This window comes from Parastagonospora nodorum, assembly GCF_000146915.1.
Source record: "Parastagonospora nodorum SN15 chromosome Unknown scaffold_24, whole genome shotgun sequence".
In the NCBI taxonomy this organism is placed as follows: domain Eukaryota; kingdom Fungi; phylum Ascomycota; class Dothideomycetes; order Pleosporales; family Phaeosphaeriaceae; genus Parastagonospora; species Parastagonospora nodorum.
In genome coordinates this window covers 134,568-150,493 of record NW_001884572.1, presented here as the reverse complement: position 1 = coordinate 150,493, position 15,926 = coordinate 134,568, and the positions used below count along the sequence as shown (strand labels likewise).

At 51.6% G+C, this 15,926-nt stretch overlaps 5 protein-coding genes across 5 annotated transcripts; 2 read left to right on the top strand and 3 right to left on the bottom strand.

Annotated features, from left to right (window-relative positions):
- Positions 1-208: 208 nt before the first annotated feature.
- Positions 209-1,468, top strand: SNOG_12856 (hypothetical protein; the record flags this gene model as incomplete). Its single annotated transcript, XM_001803021.1, has 2 exons — positions 209-546; positions 721-1,468. 2 exons carry the CDS (start codon positions 209-211, stop codon positions 1,466-1,468), a joined length of 1,086 nt encoding a protein of 361 aa, XP_001803073.1.
- A 662-nt stretch (positions 1,469-2,130) lies between these two features.
- On the top strand, positions 2,131-3,354 carry SNOG_12854 (hypothetical protein; the record flags this gene model as incomplete). Its single annotated transcript, XM_001803020.1, has 1 exon — positions 2,131-3,354. One exon carries the CDS (start codon positions 2,131-2,133, stop codon positions 3,352-3,354), a length of 1,224 nt encoding a protein of 407 aa, XP_001803072.1.
- A 610-nt stretch (positions 3,355-3,964) lies between these two features.
- SNOG_12853 (hypothetical protein) lies at positions 3,965-4,921 on the bottom strand (the record flags this gene model as incomplete). The annotated part of the gene is made up of 2 exons (XM_001803019.1): positions 3,965-4,785; positions 4,831-4,921. The coding sequence occupies 2 exons, from the start codon at positions 4,919-4,921 to the stop codon at positions 3,965-3,967; spliced, it is 912 nt and encodes a 303-aa protein (XP_001803071.1).
- Positions 4,922-8,223: 3,302 nt separating this feature from the next.
- On the bottom strand, positions 8,224-9,017 carry SNOG_12852 (hypothetical protein; the record flags this gene model as incomplete). Its single annotated transcript, XM_001803018.1, has 2 exons — positions 8,224-8,279; positions 8,459-9,017. The coding sequence occupies 2 exons, from the start codon at positions 9,015-9,017 to the stop codon at positions 8,224-8,226; spliced, it is 615 nt and encodes a 204-aa protein (XP_001803070.1).
- Positions 9,018-10,413: 1,396 nt separating this feature from the next.
- SNOG_12851 (hypothetical protein) lies at positions 10,414-15,496 on the bottom strand (the record flags this gene model as incomplete). Its single annotated transcript, XM_001803017.1, has 4 exons — positions 10,414-10,985; positions 11,157-13,037; positions 13,104-15,331; positions 15,432-15,496. 4 exons carry the CDS (start codon positions 15,494-15,496, stop codon positions 10,414-10,416), a joined length of 4,746 nt encoding a protein of 1,581 aa, XP_001803069.1.
- Between the last annotated feature and the right edge of the window lie 430 nt (positions 15,497-15,926).

Genomic DNA, 15,926 nt, shown 5'->3' with positions numbered 1-15,926 from the left:
TATCATAATCACGTGGGCATTCGTAAAAGGGTCAGACCAGCTGAGGAGGTGTCATGAAGGTATAGCGCGCGTGGTGTCGTCGAGGTGCGGGAGTGGTGAAGCGTGGGGACTGGACCCTGAACTTGGCAACGGCGATCGCCATGCGAGTGATTTCATCGCCAACTTTATCTGCACATACAACCTCAACCACAACACGATCACCGATACGATGAACTTGATCGCGTACTCAGACTCCGAATCGGACGGCGAGGCGCCCGCAGCCCCAAAGCCCGCGCTCAAACAGGCCCCGAAGCCTTCCTTCCAGAAAGTCGTCGACCGCTCGAACCCAGGACGGATCAAGGTCAATTTGCCAGGCGCATCACAATCACGTGCCGAGAGAGACGATGTCGATGCAGACGCGCCACCGGCAAAGAAGCCACGTCTAGGCGGAGCGACGGGCGTTTGGTGGCTTTCAATGCGAATGCTCCCGTCGCCGAAAGAAGCCTGGGCCGCGGCCGCCATCTCGAGCGAGCGCAACACCGGGAAAAGAGGGCGCCTGGGCAAGGGGTCTGGCCTCTGGGAGTGAACCTGAGAACTGGCGCGGAGCCTGCGTTCAAGAGGGAGCCGCGATTGGAGCTTGAAGAGTTTTGACGAGAATGGCAACCCCAATCAAGAAGGAGCCTATGAAGAAGGAAGACTTTAGAGCTCTGCTCAATCTGCCCGACGCCCAAGAGTGAGAAGAAAGAAGAAGAAATCCAAGGCAGAAACCCCTACAGAGGCTCCTCAGCAGCCATCCGCCCCAGCCCCGAAGGCCGCCGCACCACGATTCGTGCCCATGTCGGTAGGCAAAGGCAAGAAAAAGAAGCCCATAGTGCCCAAATCTGCAGCTTTACCAACTAGCACCGCAAAAGCGACAGACTCAGACATGTCTTCATCCCAGCCAGTGGCCGCGCCTGCGCCTCCATCTCGGAAGCCGAAAGTTTCGCTGTTTGGCGTCGCTCAAGAAGCAGACACTTCAACGAACGCGTCGTCTGGTGGAGTTTACCAACCAATGCTGTACGGCACAGAAGAAGGAGGAGATGCACCAGTTCCTGGCGAAGCTTTCGAGGAGCAACACACATATCAACCAACTCTACAAGCACAGGCTGGATCCAGCGCGTCAGCGCCACACGATTTGACCGGTATAGCTTCGGAGCTGAACTTATCAGAAGCAGAGCGGCGCCAGCTTTTCGGCAAACGAGGGCAGGCGGACTTCTCTTCAGCAAAGATTGTCGAGTTTAGCACAGACACAGAGTATGCCTACAACGAAAAGTTGCGTCAACAGGGTGAGCAGGTACAGCACAATGCGCTCAAATCCATTTCTGGTACGGGCAAAAACAGTCTACGAAGCTTGATCAATGTCGCATCAACACAGAAGGATGCATTGGAGGAGCATTTCGCCACTAGTTACAGGAACAAGAAGGAGGCCGGCAACAAGTACGGCTGGTAGTGCTGCAGCGATCGGCATTTGGGATCACAAGCGTTCATTATACAAAACACCACTACATGGCGATTTAATGGTGGGGACACGCCGGGTTGCTCAACTCATTGTGGCAGAAGGACGGAGTAAGGTACATGATTTCGCACTCGCTCTTTGCTTTACTCTCCCCAGTGACATGGTTCTTTTTCGTTTCCTTCAACTTCCCATATGATTTTCAGAGTCCCAAATCTTGCCTACCAGTGTACATCTCATGAGAACGGTGATGAGGTCACGACATATGTCATTGCCTCGCCGACGGCCCGTTCGCTCACCGCGTAGGACGACAAACGCACTCGCAGTCAGCATCACAAAACGAACTTCGTGCCTCCCAGCCGAAGGTAAATTTCCTCATGAGCGAGCGCAGTTGTTGCGCTTGTTCTTTTGCCACCTTAATCTCAAGGTCGCGGTGAATAAGAATCGCTGCACAGCTTTCTCCTTCACCTAGAGTCCGCCAGAACTTCGGGCACGCTAGTGCGTTTGCCTTTGCGTTGATTGTTTATTTCTCCGCTACCTTGCACTTCCTCTTTCTTTTCTCCCCAAGCAGCTACCGCCACACGTTGTCATCTTTTGGTCCCCTGAATACAGCTAACAGCCCTCCAAGTATCGAACCTTTATAACATTTTCGAGTCGGCATGGCAGCGACAACCTCCCAACAGGTAGCCGTCCTGGGTCACTACAAGAGTGGCGTGGTGCCAGGCACCCATGAACACGGCGTCTTCGCGGTTCAGATGATCGATGGAGGCGTCAGGATCATTTGTGAGGCGCCGTTGATCAGCCTACCTGCCCCCGGAGATCAAGTGATTGATCTGATGAGTGCCTTCGATGCGCTCTCAGCTGAAGACCAAGAGAAGTTCTGGAACCTAAACCCAGCCAAGCCCTCTACATCTGCCCTTCTTACCGAAATGGATCGAGAAATCACGCCAAAGCTAATAGCTCTCACGGAAGTGGCATATACAGAAGAAGAGAAGAGGATTCTGGACGGACGCTTTGCCCAGCTTGGAAAGTCCACTCAATGCTTCCGCGTTGCCGCTTGCTGGCATAACACCCGCTACTCCCTCGTCTCCCACATTCCCTACGAGTGCTACCCGCTGCCAGAGGGGACACTCATCTCCGGTATCTTCATCGAGACCGCGCAACTCCGCCACTCATGCGTCCCTAACTGCTTTGCTCGGATCCAGTCAGACAAAGGCGTCATGACAGTGCACACCATGAGGCCGATCACCGCGGGTGAGGAGCTCACCATCAACACCATCGACATCTACTACAACACCGTCGACGTCCGTACTGCCGACCTGCACGCTCGATTCGGCACCACATGTGCATGCGAGGCCTGCAACCCATCCCACCCCAAGTTCAAGAAGCACGAGGATTGCCGCCTGGCCAACTACACCCGCGCCATTCAGGTCGACGACTTCTGCACCCGCATCGACATCATCGACCACGCATCCGTCCGCATTGACTTGTGCCTGCAAGATCGCGACCTCCCCCACCCCAACTTCCCCATCACCATCGAAGACCTGCGCGACGCCGAACTCACCGTGCTCGCTCTCATCAAGGGCCTCAAGGACACGGGCTGCGGCTCCCCCGAGCTGATCCGCTGGTACAACGCGCTGATCGACCGCATCCAGCCTCGCGTTGCACATGTTCTCGACAACGACGAAGAGCGCGTGCGCTATTGGTGCATCATGCTACGTCATGCCATCGAGTGCGAGAAGATCAGTAGCAAGTGCTTTGGGGCGGACTCTGCTGAGGTACAGTGGGCTGGAGCGAGGAGGGCCAAGATGGAGGGCTTGATTGAGAGGGCTAGGATGCATAAGACGTGGTTAGAGGAGAGCAAGAAGAAGGTTCTAGGTTGAGGCTGGAGGAGTTCAAGATCTTGGTAGTTACTTCACACATTGGTGGTGGGGTGTTGAGGCTTATTGGGTTTTTATATTAGATAATGGTTGGACTGTAATGGTACATGGAATTTCAGACACGGTACCCCTCGAATTCTTGCTGCATTTGCACTCTTCAGTGATTATTGGGTGTTGAGGTTGTTCAAGATGGTATATCACATGACAGCGGAGCTCTAATAGTGATTATAGATCTAACGTAATGCGCTCAAATCACTGCAGTACTCAGTAATGCTGCCCTGAAAGATTGGCCATGTAGGAAGCCACCCTTGCTTCTATCCCTCAAAACTTAAACACACGCACTAATCATACATCGCTTCTCACACCTCCCCAGATGTCTTTTAAAATGATCCTTCCGCCTCCACGTACTTCCACAACTATCATTTGGGCACCGAAACGACTGCACGGGACGATACTTGTCGCTGTGAACTGTTTGAAGATGGCGCTTCAAGTCAGCTCGCAGACCGCATTTGTAGGAGCAGACGGAGCAGGAAAATCTAAGGTTGTGTCTTCGGTTGACGTGATCACTTCCCGGTTAGTGGCACGAAAGAAGTTAGGCGTAGCTATCTGGGACTTACTTTACTTTGCCCCTAGTTGGGAAAGGTAGATGACACTGCACGCATGTGAAAGTGGTTGTTTCATTTGAGCTTTTACGATCGATTGGCCCCTTTCGGAGGGTGTCCTGATTTGTTACCGCTTCGTCCACACTCGGTGAAGAGTGTGACTCTGATTGTGTTGAGTCCAAAAAGGCTGAGCTAGGCAGGATGTTTTCTGCGCAAGGCGAAGCCAGCTGTGTTGAGCTCGGCGCTGAGACCGGAATGCTCATTTTCTGAACAACATCTTCTATCATGGCACTTTCGCAATGAGCCTGTAGTATCTGCAGGTCGTGCGAGAATGGCGCTGTGCCGTGCAAGTCTGACTTGCTTCCATACAACTCGCATGACAGACCTTCACCCGCATCATCCGCTTCATCGACGCTTAACGGTGAAGACGTCAGTGAAGTTCTACATATTTTCGATGTCGTATTTGAGTCGAGAGTGAAAGAACTCGTAAGCGGGGTGACTGGTTCAATCATGTCGATGTCTTCTGAACCTTTTCCGATAGATGGAGAGAGGTCCGGGATAGCGAGTGAATCTTGGTCTGCCTGATAAGGGGAACGAGGGTTCTTCGCGTGTTCTTCCTTTTGATTGGACATGAACGTAATCGAAATCCTTGGACTATTTTCTAAATCGTAATGCATCGGTGGCTCGGCTTGAGAGGGTGCAAAATGAACAGGATTCAGTCGAATCTCAAGCTCTAGTGGATTGATGACTCGCGTCGCATCTATTGCCCCAGGCCTTGTCGAGTCGAATGCATTTCTGCCGAGCGCTACTGTGATGTCTCTTGAGTTTGTAGCTGCAGATGTTATTGAGAGGTCTGCCATTAGAAGAGACCACCCACCTTGCTCAGATATCTCAATAAGCTGACTGCGCTTGTCCGTACGCAAAAGATTCTCAATGGTAAACAGTTTCGGGTTGTAGCGGATTGACATCGCGCTCGGGAATCGGGGAGAAGGATCCAATGATTGCGTACTAGGTGGCTGTTTGAGCTGGTATAGAAATGTGCTACAGTCGACGGCTTGTGTTCTTTGTCCCGAAACAATGTAGTAGCAGGATTCGGATAGCTGGTCATCACGGAGTGTGGCACCTGGAGAGATACTGTCCGGTGACGCGGATCTGTCAGCAGCTGGAGCACCATCGACTGAAGGTGGTGGTGACGGTGGTGGTGGGATGTAATGTGCTAAGCCTTCGTATACAACAATGTGACGGTTTTGCGATTGCGTCAGCCTCGATAAAGTTGAAGAAGAGAGGCTCTCATTGGAACTAAAACATCTTGGGACATTTTCGCGGCGCTCTTCTGAAAACACTGACTGTCAGCAACTGCGACAAAGGCTGTTCAAAAGTACCACCAACCGTAGCGTTGCTCAAAAACTGTCATTGCCACCCATATGGCACTCCTCAGGGCATATAGGCTATAAAAAAGTACAACTACAAAAATTATGCCACCCACAGTCGAGCCAAGTGTGATGCCAACAATTTGGCCCTTGTTCAAGGGCGCCATTTGCGGATGTGTTAAGTTGAGTCGTGGAAAAGCAGAGTTGCGACCAGTTCGAGTGGCTGAAATCCCTCAAATAGAAGCCTTGAGAGCGGGAATATGTACAAGTGAAATGCCCAAGGCTGAACGTCGCTCGGGGGCATACCTCGTATATGGTACCTCTCTGATTGGTAGGTTACAGCTAGTGATGTGGCGAATGAACGATAGTTACCACAACGCAGCGCCGACGCGCAAGCTCCATGATAGAAACCAATATACAAAGTGTTAGAACGATTATGGGCACAGGTTTCAATTCCTGCCAGGCTCGCATCGGCGATCTTGACCGTGTTCTGCCACTCGGGGTAGTATCACATTTTTAATTTCACGCCCCTTGATCTTGGATGAACGCACGCGCAAAGGCATTTTCCACTCGTGGTGTAGTTTAGTAAGTTGGAGAATATCCGACATTGTTCAAGTGGCTCCACAAGGTGACTGCAGTACCGGTATGATGTCATGATCGCCCAGGTCAGCACTCATGTCCTTCAACGGCGCTTTGCATTTCGACCATCGTATTTCCAAACAAATCCATTCAAAATATACCCAATCTTAGCCTGAGGCGTAGCACCCTTCACCGCGTCAATCGCCAACGTATCCCCGGGCACTTCTGGAGTCCAATCGCCCCATTCCTTCAAGCAACGCCTCGGCTCATAATCCTCCTCTTCATTCTCGATATCCATGAGCTCTTTCTAGGAGCTCTTTCCAGGACCGTGAATGTCTACTTGCTCCGTTTGACACGGTGCCTAGCGCTTCAGCCTAGACTACGAATGCAACTCGCATGCTAGAGCATTCGATTGCGTTTCGTGTGTTTTTGTTGATGTGGCACTAGCGGATTAGGGGGTATCTTTGTTTGAGGCCGGAGAATACGGGCCGGGGTTGGCGGAAGGAGGGCTTGAGCATGTTTGCGTTGCCCAGTGAGGGATCGAGGTTTGGGTCGTAGAGGGAGTCATCAGATGTAGTGGCGCAGAAGCTCTCTGCACTGGCGGGCGGAGGCGAGTAGAATAAATTATAGAAACGGTTAAAAGTGTATAGAGATATGGTTCATCGCTAAAGGTTACATATTATTGCGCATATGGTGTACAGATTTTGTTTATGGCATTCAGGACTCAGATTGATCAAACGAAATCGCTCTTCCAAGCCTAAGAGAGCCATTGTACAACCGAAGGGTCGCTATTATAGTGGAGATTTCACTGAGGCTGCTGTAGCCTACGAGCTAGGCCGTGTTGCTATCCTTTTAGTTGAGTACCCGACTCTGGCTGATGATTGATCTTTCGCTGACCCAGCATAGATCTTAGAGATCTTAACTGTTGTCACGCATCGAGAGCTTCAATTGCTTAGGAGTCTCGTCGTTTGATTATGTCTGACTGACTTTTCGGTTCATTAGTCGAAGTACGCCGAATATGTCGTAGCTTGAACAACAACAATCTACCCACTATTTTTATGACCATCACATAGCCATAATACGATACTTGTCACTCTAACTCGTGAAAAAATGCTAGTCAGGATAATTACACCAGAAATTGTAACTTCTCACTTTTCTATGCACATCCAAGTACGTCCTATCACAGTATTTCCCTGCACTCATCTAGCGTGCAGACTTTGTCACTGTTGTTTCGCGCACCTCTTGAAGTGTCTTTCAAAATTATCACTCCACAGGAAGACCTTGTCCGGAGTAGCACACTTGAGATTTGTACAGACTAGTCCACCTAAATCACCATCTTTGCGATGTACAATACGCTGATGTCGGTCAAGATCCATATTCGATGAAACGCCGCGCCACAAGTCAGACAAGCAAAGCGCCGTACGTGTTTGCGATTGGTATGTCTTCTGGGTTTTAGTCAGCTTTAGTCTGTCCTCAATGGTCTAGCCAGAAAGTCACAAACCTGAGCAATCCATGCGTTCGAAAAGTCAAACCGCACTTGTCGCAAATTGCAATGGTTGGGTGATCTTCTGCTTTTTCTCTAACAACTGTTGACATATCGGGACCATCTTTGACATGCGTTTCGATTACCGCTCGTACCACATTGTATCCAGCATACACAGCGAAAAGCGCGGGGAAAATGATCGGATTAGGAAGCTTTTCCACTATCCAAGGATTTACAAAGGAAGAAGTTCCCGGTGGAGTTCCCGGTGGAGTTCCCGGTGGCAAAGACTTAGGTAGAGCTCCAAGAGGAATCTCATATCGGCTGATATGTATTTCTGTGCATCCCGAACCATGCAGGTGTGCTAGGAGAAATTGAAGAACGATGTTTGCTATTGTCATCTCAGCGCATGTGATGAGATAAGCTAGGGAAAACATGATGACGAAGAAAAGGAGAGCCCGAATAATGGGAGATGTAAGAAATTAGAAAGAGTTGGTGAATCATAATATAGCCCGTGCAGGCGCAGTCATTTGGGGGCCGGAGGTAGACTTCTGCATAGCCACGACATGATCTTACAAAGTATTTGGACATAACCGGATGCGTAATGACTGGCTACTTCCTAGAAACTCAGTTTAAATTGCATGTCGATATTTGCCCAAGTCAGGATCCCGCTTTTACTCCTCACACGTCCTCAAATGTCTTCGGAAGTTGTCAAGCCTCCCGAATGGTCTCCCAGGTACCCTACAGTTCTCATTTGGACAAAAGTACAAGCCAAAGTTGTCCCCAGCACTGCGGTGAGCGCCTCGTTTGTGTCGTGCGAGGTCAGCGCTGAGGAAGAACTTCATGCTGCACACATCGCACTCGAAACGGCGAATGTGTTTACGGTAAATGTGGTCACTGTGGTGTGTCAGCTTCTGGTAGGTCATCTGGCGAGGAGACTCGATACTTCAATTTTCCTGGAGTCGAAAAGTTGAATCCGCAATACTGGCAATCGATGAGCCGCTTAGTTGGTAGCAGTACTTTTATGTCTGATCTCGCTAGCATGCTCGTCTGGTACCTTTCACCATCTAACTGACTTGTGCTTGATTGGGAGACTTCATAATCCATCTTCTTAGGTTGGGGTTCATCAACATTGTTCGTTGTTGCAATTGAAACGTCCACATTGGCAAAATCGTCAATCTCAATGATCCTTGGCTTGATTATTGTCGCAAGCTGTGTAGCGGTTCCCTGTCGTGTCTTGCTACATACGCGGTGTGCTGAAGCACCAATCCCAAAGCCAACAACGGCACGATAGGCGATCTCTAATAGCGCTGTACCCAGAGCCAATAGTGACTTGGACCTTGCGCTACGCTCCGAACCTAAGGAACTTTCGTTTTCAATGCGGGAAAGGTCGAGGGGTATGTGCTGATAGCGTTTGTCCGCTGTGAAAATGGTCGAGCAATCGTTCGTGGATGGCGTGATGTAATGGAACAACACCGGGTTTGGCTTCATCTCGAAGGCGAAAGGGCTCATCGCGTGTGTATCGTTACTTTTTGTCCAGGGCTCGGGAAACGAGCTAGACCGCTTGAAAAGACTAAGTGCGTCTCCGACGGCGATAGCAGTATGCTGGCTGTGATCGAGGGTGCGTTTTAACATATTTGCGCATCCACCCGGCCTAACCCAGGTACCTGGCTAGGTAGAAGTCAATGATCTTGCGACGATAGACCGATAGAGTGGAGCGGAATCAAATTGCAACTTTGGCAGAAGAGGAAGTATGGGCAGAAACCTTCATTTAACTCGTATGCTCTTCACACTGCCCAAGTGGAATCTGCGTACGCACCGCACTTAGTGAGGCATATGTCCTACTATTCGCCACTCTTTCAGCCTTGTCATCTGTCCATTGGTAGAGTAACCGAGTACGAGAGGCATGCTTACATGAACGCTAACCACTTATAACGTGTGCATCAGAATTGCATGCAAGACCTGCAACGCTCATCATATTTTCGGATTGCTTGATGTGCAGCCCCATAACATAGTAGCGCTTCTCAAAGCACAGCTCCACGCCGAGTGACGTCTATGACTACTTCGGGGCTCCACTCAACATTGACACTTAACTTACATAGCGTATTACACACCACGCACCTACCTCTAGAGATTTCCAACTGAAAGCTGCTGCGAACTCACTGCGTAGACATCCCCGTTAAAGAAACAGACACTTCTTAGAACGAAAGAAAGACGTAGCTAGTGCTCAATCCCAACCATATTTTATTTTTGCACAAACAACCCTATCTTGCCTGCTCTCTCCGCATTCGCGCTAACAGCTCATTCATGCACATTGGATGTGAAACTATCGCCAAAAAGCCTACATCTAGAAGTACACAACATCTGCGCCTAGTAATCGACTCCACTTTACGCCCAGCAGTCATTACCACATAGTCCGGGTTTCAAGGTGTGTTTGAACCCTTAACAGGAAGGATACCAGCACATATGAAAAGAGCGCAGAAGAAAAAAGAAAAAAAGTAAAGTGCTGTGTGAGTACTTACTTCCCTCCTTATACCCTTGCCTTTAAGTAAAGCAACACAATCAGAAGGCGATTTAACAATCAAGAGCCTTCACCGCATCCTGATTGAGCTTAGAGTACCCTTTGAGAATCAAGGTATGCGGTATGGTAGGTCTCGAATACGCGCAAATAGTCTCGGAATCACGCTGTTGGATCTGGGCATGCACACCTTGCTTGTTGGGCTTTGCTGATACCTCGTGCAAGCAAAATACTTGGTGGTGCACAGTACTTTATCTGGAGTATATCGTCAGCAATCGGAGATTCTGCCGGGATGCAAATGTCGCAAAACGGCATATAATGCGTAGCGTAGACTACCTCAGCATGCACAATACATTTCAATCGCCCCGTCTAATCTCATATCAATAATCACACTCAAACCCACGACTCAATGGAAAGATACACACATGCAATTCGAGCTTTCGATGCTACGTCTACAAATACTCCTTTTTCCACCCCATCCAATCCCTACCATCCATATCCCAAGAACCAGTCCTACTCGCTCGGAACTCTAATCTCATGAACGTCATCAACATCATCCACCGGCGCATCCTCCCCATCATGCATATCGTCCCCAAAGTCTTCCAGCATCCTAGAGCTGAGGTCATCCGGGCCCTCGCTGCCCAAGTTCGGCGCGTCAGACGCAACGTCGGAGGAACCGTGCAAGCGATTTGACGACGCACCCAAGGCCTCGAAACTCCACATTGGATCGTTGGAGCCTTGGAAGCCGCCAAAAGTGGTGTAGTCGTTGCCGTCTTCGGCGTCGACGAAGCCTTCGTCCGCGCTGCCGTCGACCATGGGCGGCATGTCTTCATCATCGCTCAGGTTCACGACTCCGGCTCCGCTCTTTAGAAGGCTCCCGCGATCCGAAAAGCCATGCCCGCGCTGGGCTAGGGCTCCCGCTGCGGCTCCGATTCCAGCGCTCGACGACCCATTGCGGGACGAGCCGTCGAGGCGCTGGCCGTTTCCCGAATCCGACTTGTTGGCGTCGCGGGGGCGTGAGCGGTTGTTCGAGTCGTCGTCTTCAGCGTCAGAGTCGGCTGTGGCGTCGGTCTCGGCTGCTTGGACTATTTCGCGGAGGTGGTCCGGGCCTAAAGGGACGGGGGAACGACGGCGGTAGAAGAGAAGATACGCGCTACGTGTCACAGCTTTTTGGCCAGATGTGCACTTGGACACAACGGAGTCTGGAATGTCGTTAGCTTTGGTCAAGAGGAGCACACATGAATGTGGATACTAACCATTGTAGTCGTACCACTGCTTGTCGTAGAAGTTCTGTGCAGTGGCTGTGTAATGCCCTCCTCCAAGTCCTCCGAAGTGATTGTCTACAGCAAAGAGATCGTACGTGAGATCTTTGCCCTCGGGAAAGCCAACCTTCCCAGATAGATCAAGACCCTCGACTGGGAAGTCAATGAGTTCCTCAATCTTGTCCCGGAACGTCCGATGACCGCTGAAACGCTTGAGGTGAATGATGAGAATGTCGGGTACGGTCCAGATCTCAAGGGTCTTCTTAGCTCGCCGGAGTTCTTTGCATCGACTGCAATACCAAGCGTTGTCTTCTGACAGAATCTCGCTCTTTGAAGTCTCGGTGAAACACTCATCGAGTGTGATGCCGTGCTTCCTACGCGCGGCCCGCCGTTCCTTCTTCGCCTGAATCTCTGGGTCTTCGCGAGTCTCGAGCCACTTCATTGCATCCATACCGCGGGCATCGTCGGCTGTGGTTCCACCAAATAAGGCCTCAAAGGAATTGGGATCCCAGTCAAGCACAAGGCCTTCACCCATACGGACCAGTCTGTCTTCTGATTCATCTTCGGGATCGTCGGGATACTCAGGTTGGTCTGGAACTCTGTTCTTCTTCGACTTGAAGTTCTTGTTGTTCTTGTGTTTTCGCTCTTGCTTTCGCTCCTGTTTCCGCTGCTTTTTGCTTTTCTTCTTGTTTTGTCGACCGCCTCGCGAGGCTACATGACCCCCGGGCTCAATTGACTGCATTTCCTCGTCGCTGCTGACGTTAGCCGCATCAATAGCAGCATCGACATCAATGGACTGAGGAGTATCGGCGTCCTCATCACTTGATGATCCTTCACTACCATCTGGCGAAGATTGCACAGATTCCTCGCGTGACGGTGGCAGACGGATACGTTTTGAGATGGGCTCGAGAGCCTTGCTAGGATCGACACTGCTCCAGCCGGTGGTGACGATTTCGTTGGTCTTCTTGGTGTGCTTGATCTCAAAAAGCGTTCTAAACTCAGGGTGGATGAAACTACCAGGTTTTAGAACACTCGGAATCTTCTCCTTGTCAGTGGTCTGGTCCAAAGCGGTGTCAACGGAGTCTGTCATGGTAACCTCTACAAGATCCTCGCCTTCTATGGATCCATCCTGAACTCGCGGGTCGCCGTTTGGAGAGGCGTCTTCCTCGGTTGTAAGCACAACATCAGAGCCAGATCGAGATTGGGTCAAAGGTGAGTCGCCAAGCTCATTTAATATGTCCCGTGTGGTCATCTGAGCAACTTTGGCAAGAAGCTTCCGTAAAATGGCATCAGGATCTTTCGCCTCCTTACGAGTGAGAACGATGAAAAATGGCGACAATGCCATGGAGAAGTTGTTGGATTTGTACGAAGAACTGTTAGGGCCTCGATGAAAGACAGGGATGATGACACGGTCGTGTAGTGGCGATGCAGAATCTGGCACATCTTCGTCAGAAGATCCATGTGAGAGAAGTAGCTTAAAACCCGAACCCTTCTTCTTTGGCGCTGGCCAGTTGCTGGGAGCAATGTCTAGCTCATAGATGTAGATGTCGTCTCGTACACCAATATTCGACTCTGCGATGGTGTTCTTATCATCCAAATGGCGGTAAAACTTGTGGCTATAAACTTCGGATGCCATCAAGCGACTAGCGGGAACGCCCCCACCTCGCTTGCCAACATACTCTTTGAGGCTTCTAATCGTTGCGTTCTTGTCCATGTCGACCTCGACCTGGTAGGGCTTGCCATATAAGGGTATATATGTGATAGTGTGGTTCCAGGTTTGCTCAATCGGGAGTTGTAACGTGAGCTGGCTGTAAGGGTCGAAAGTGATACTAACTTTTTCACAGTCAGGGCAGACCATGGTGTTCTTGTAGAAACCTGTACATATGTCAGTATTGGAAATATACCGGGAACATGCATTTCCATGAACTTGTTCATACATACCACTGAAAAGATCCATGGACACCGAGTCGTTTCGCGCCTTGTGATTGTTCCTATAGATTTCGCCAAGCTCCCTGATCGCCTCTGGGTCGCGGAAAGTGTTGTCATCAGAATCAGGGTTCTCCGTGTAAGGCTTCTTCTGGATGCGGTTCAAGTCTTCGTGCAGGGCGTCGACCAACCAGCTTACGAACTCCTGCGAGTCCTGCTGTCCATAGCCGGAGAACAGACTGTTGGCCTTACCAAGAGCGTTCTTGAAAGCCTTTGGCGAGAAAGACGATGAGGCATTGATGTCGTAAATACCAGACAGTACCGCAGCGTAGTTTCGAGCGATGGCACCCTTATGACCGATGGGGTTGTTGGCATTGATATGTCCTTTCCACTTGCCACTCAAGAAGTACATACTCAGCTCCTCCACACTGCGTAGACATTGGAGGGCAGAATTCATGTAGCACGTATTGCCCAGGTTTGTCAAGCCAACGTGACCTCGCACTCTACCGTCGCGCCTTTTGCTTCGTGTCAGCGGACCGCCGGTCGGTGTGGATGTTCCACTGTTTGTAGTGCTTTGGATGCCCTTGTTTGCCTGAGAGCCAGTCTTGTTCTTTGCTGCGACCTTGGCGGCATCCGAGATGTATTCGCCCTTTTCGTTGTGTTCCTCAAGAACGATAACCTGATCTTGGGACAGACCAGCACCAGCCAATGTCAAAGACTCGTTGAAGTCTTCGTTCGCCTGCTCGTCTTTGCCAGTGACAAGCTCACGCTCCGTGCCATATGCGAGGTTGTTGAAACTCGTAGCATCCATAATAAGTGCAGGCGATTGGTTGGGTGCAGGAACGACAGGTGACCCATCGCGAGGCGACGCATCAGGAGTCAACATGCCGGACGGTTGCGCATCCTTGGGTATATCCGAACCAGCGATATTAAGAATTCTCCATACTCGGACCTTGTTTCTGATGTCGATACCGGCGGACTTCTTAGCAGCTTCGAGGAAAGTCAAGTAGCTCTCGTATTTGCTGGCTACGATCTTGCCTGCGACCCTCGAAGTATCCGCAGCGGTCGTCGGCGCCTGTCGCACTTTGCGGATAGTGAGGATAGGCGGGCGGAGCTCGTACTCAAGATTTTCGGTGCTCTTGTCTGGTACCGTGTTGTAGGCGTATCGACGAATGGTAGGTGAGCCTGTCTTCACTCCGTACCAGCCGACGACAAGCTCCCATGCTTTTAAGGGCAAGATCTCAAAGTCTTGGCCCATTGAAGCTCCTTCTTTAAGCGGTACGAAGTCTTCGCCACGCTGGTCCATCAAGTCGTCCTGCATGGCATCGGTGTCGACAAGGCACGTGTTGTCCACTGGCCCAATGGGACCCTGGGTAGCTTCCTTGCTGAAGTCTTGTGGTCGGCCAACATTCTCTGACGTCCTCGCCCAGACACGCTCCAACCACTTCTCTGAGATGACGTAGCCCTCCTGGCGCTCCTCCAAAGGCTTCTGCATCATGGTCATGACCTTGGTAACCTGCTCGTCCAGGCTGGGCAGGTCTGCCTGCTGCGTCGCGTCGATGCTTGTGGCGGACGAGTCTGCATTGTCGGAGCCGCTGTTGTTGGGCGCGTCTGCCATGTCGACCGACGTTGCGCGTGCGCTACGCTGTGATGCTCCGGCGGCGATGGGCTTGGTGTTTCGGGGGCTCGACTGCCCGCTGTTCCGGCGTGTGGTGGATGCCTGGCTGTCGAGGTCCATGCTGTCGTCAGCCATATCGGAGTGGAGTCGCTTGGCGGGCGACGACGAACGCGGTGCACGCCTCTGTGGTTGCGGTTCGGAGCCAGATGTACCCTCGTCAGCCATGGAGGCGTCGCCAAGGGTCAGACCAGCGTATGCCTCGCTGGGAGAGCTGCCTCCAGTGTGGTAGTCCCGTGGCGTGCTCGTGGTGTCGCTTTCAGTCAGCACTTCGTCGTGCAGGTGGGGTGGGAGAAATCGCGGCGGTGGTGGTGACGCTGAGGCCCTGGTGCTGGCAGCGGGGTGCGGGGAGGAGCGAGGGTCTACGGCTTCCTCATTCGGGGGCTGCGCAGAGGTTGTGTCCCGACTCGGGCTGTCTGGTTGTGCTGGCACAATCTTGCGTTTCTTGGTGGAGGCCGTTGTGGAGGTAGAGGGCCTGCCGTGAAGCCCGGTGGAGCTCCAGGACAAGGCGGACGGAGGAGCTTTCGGGCGGACAAATAGCGTGCCTGCGCTGACCAAGAGTGCGACTCTTGCTCGGAGAAGCGACGGGTGGGCGGTGAGCAGAGGGGTTAAGCGCGCAATGGCCGCAGAAAAGAGTGTATGGCGGTGAATGCGCGCTGCGTGCTCACGTCGTCACCTTGGGTTTGCCTTCAGCCTTGCAAAAATACGCGAGGGCCTTGGCGCATGCAAGCATGTCGCCGGCGATCAAGCGGAGCCTTTACACCTCCATCTTTAGCTCGCTGACGGCGGATAGCCTAGCCTGAACCGCTGCGCCTGGACGAGTTCCTACAACTAGCGCATCTAACTCGACACGTCTCTAAGTACCCGAGTCTATACAGCATGTGGCCAAGCCTGGACTGGCCAGCGAGTGGGCGCCTGCGAGACCCTGCCATCCTCGTTGCATATCTGGGGCATCACAAACGCGTTCCGCAGACCAGGTCCTAGCGATACGCGAGCGCAGGCTAGGTTGCACTTAGATCAGTGTAGGGCGATATGTCAGTTTGACATGTGACAGCATGCTGGACTTCTCCACACATATATAAGGTTAGTGTTCTGGGGCACACGACCGCTGTTTGATGCTCACTTTTGTATTGATTCAGTAATGCATACATGAGGCCATGAGG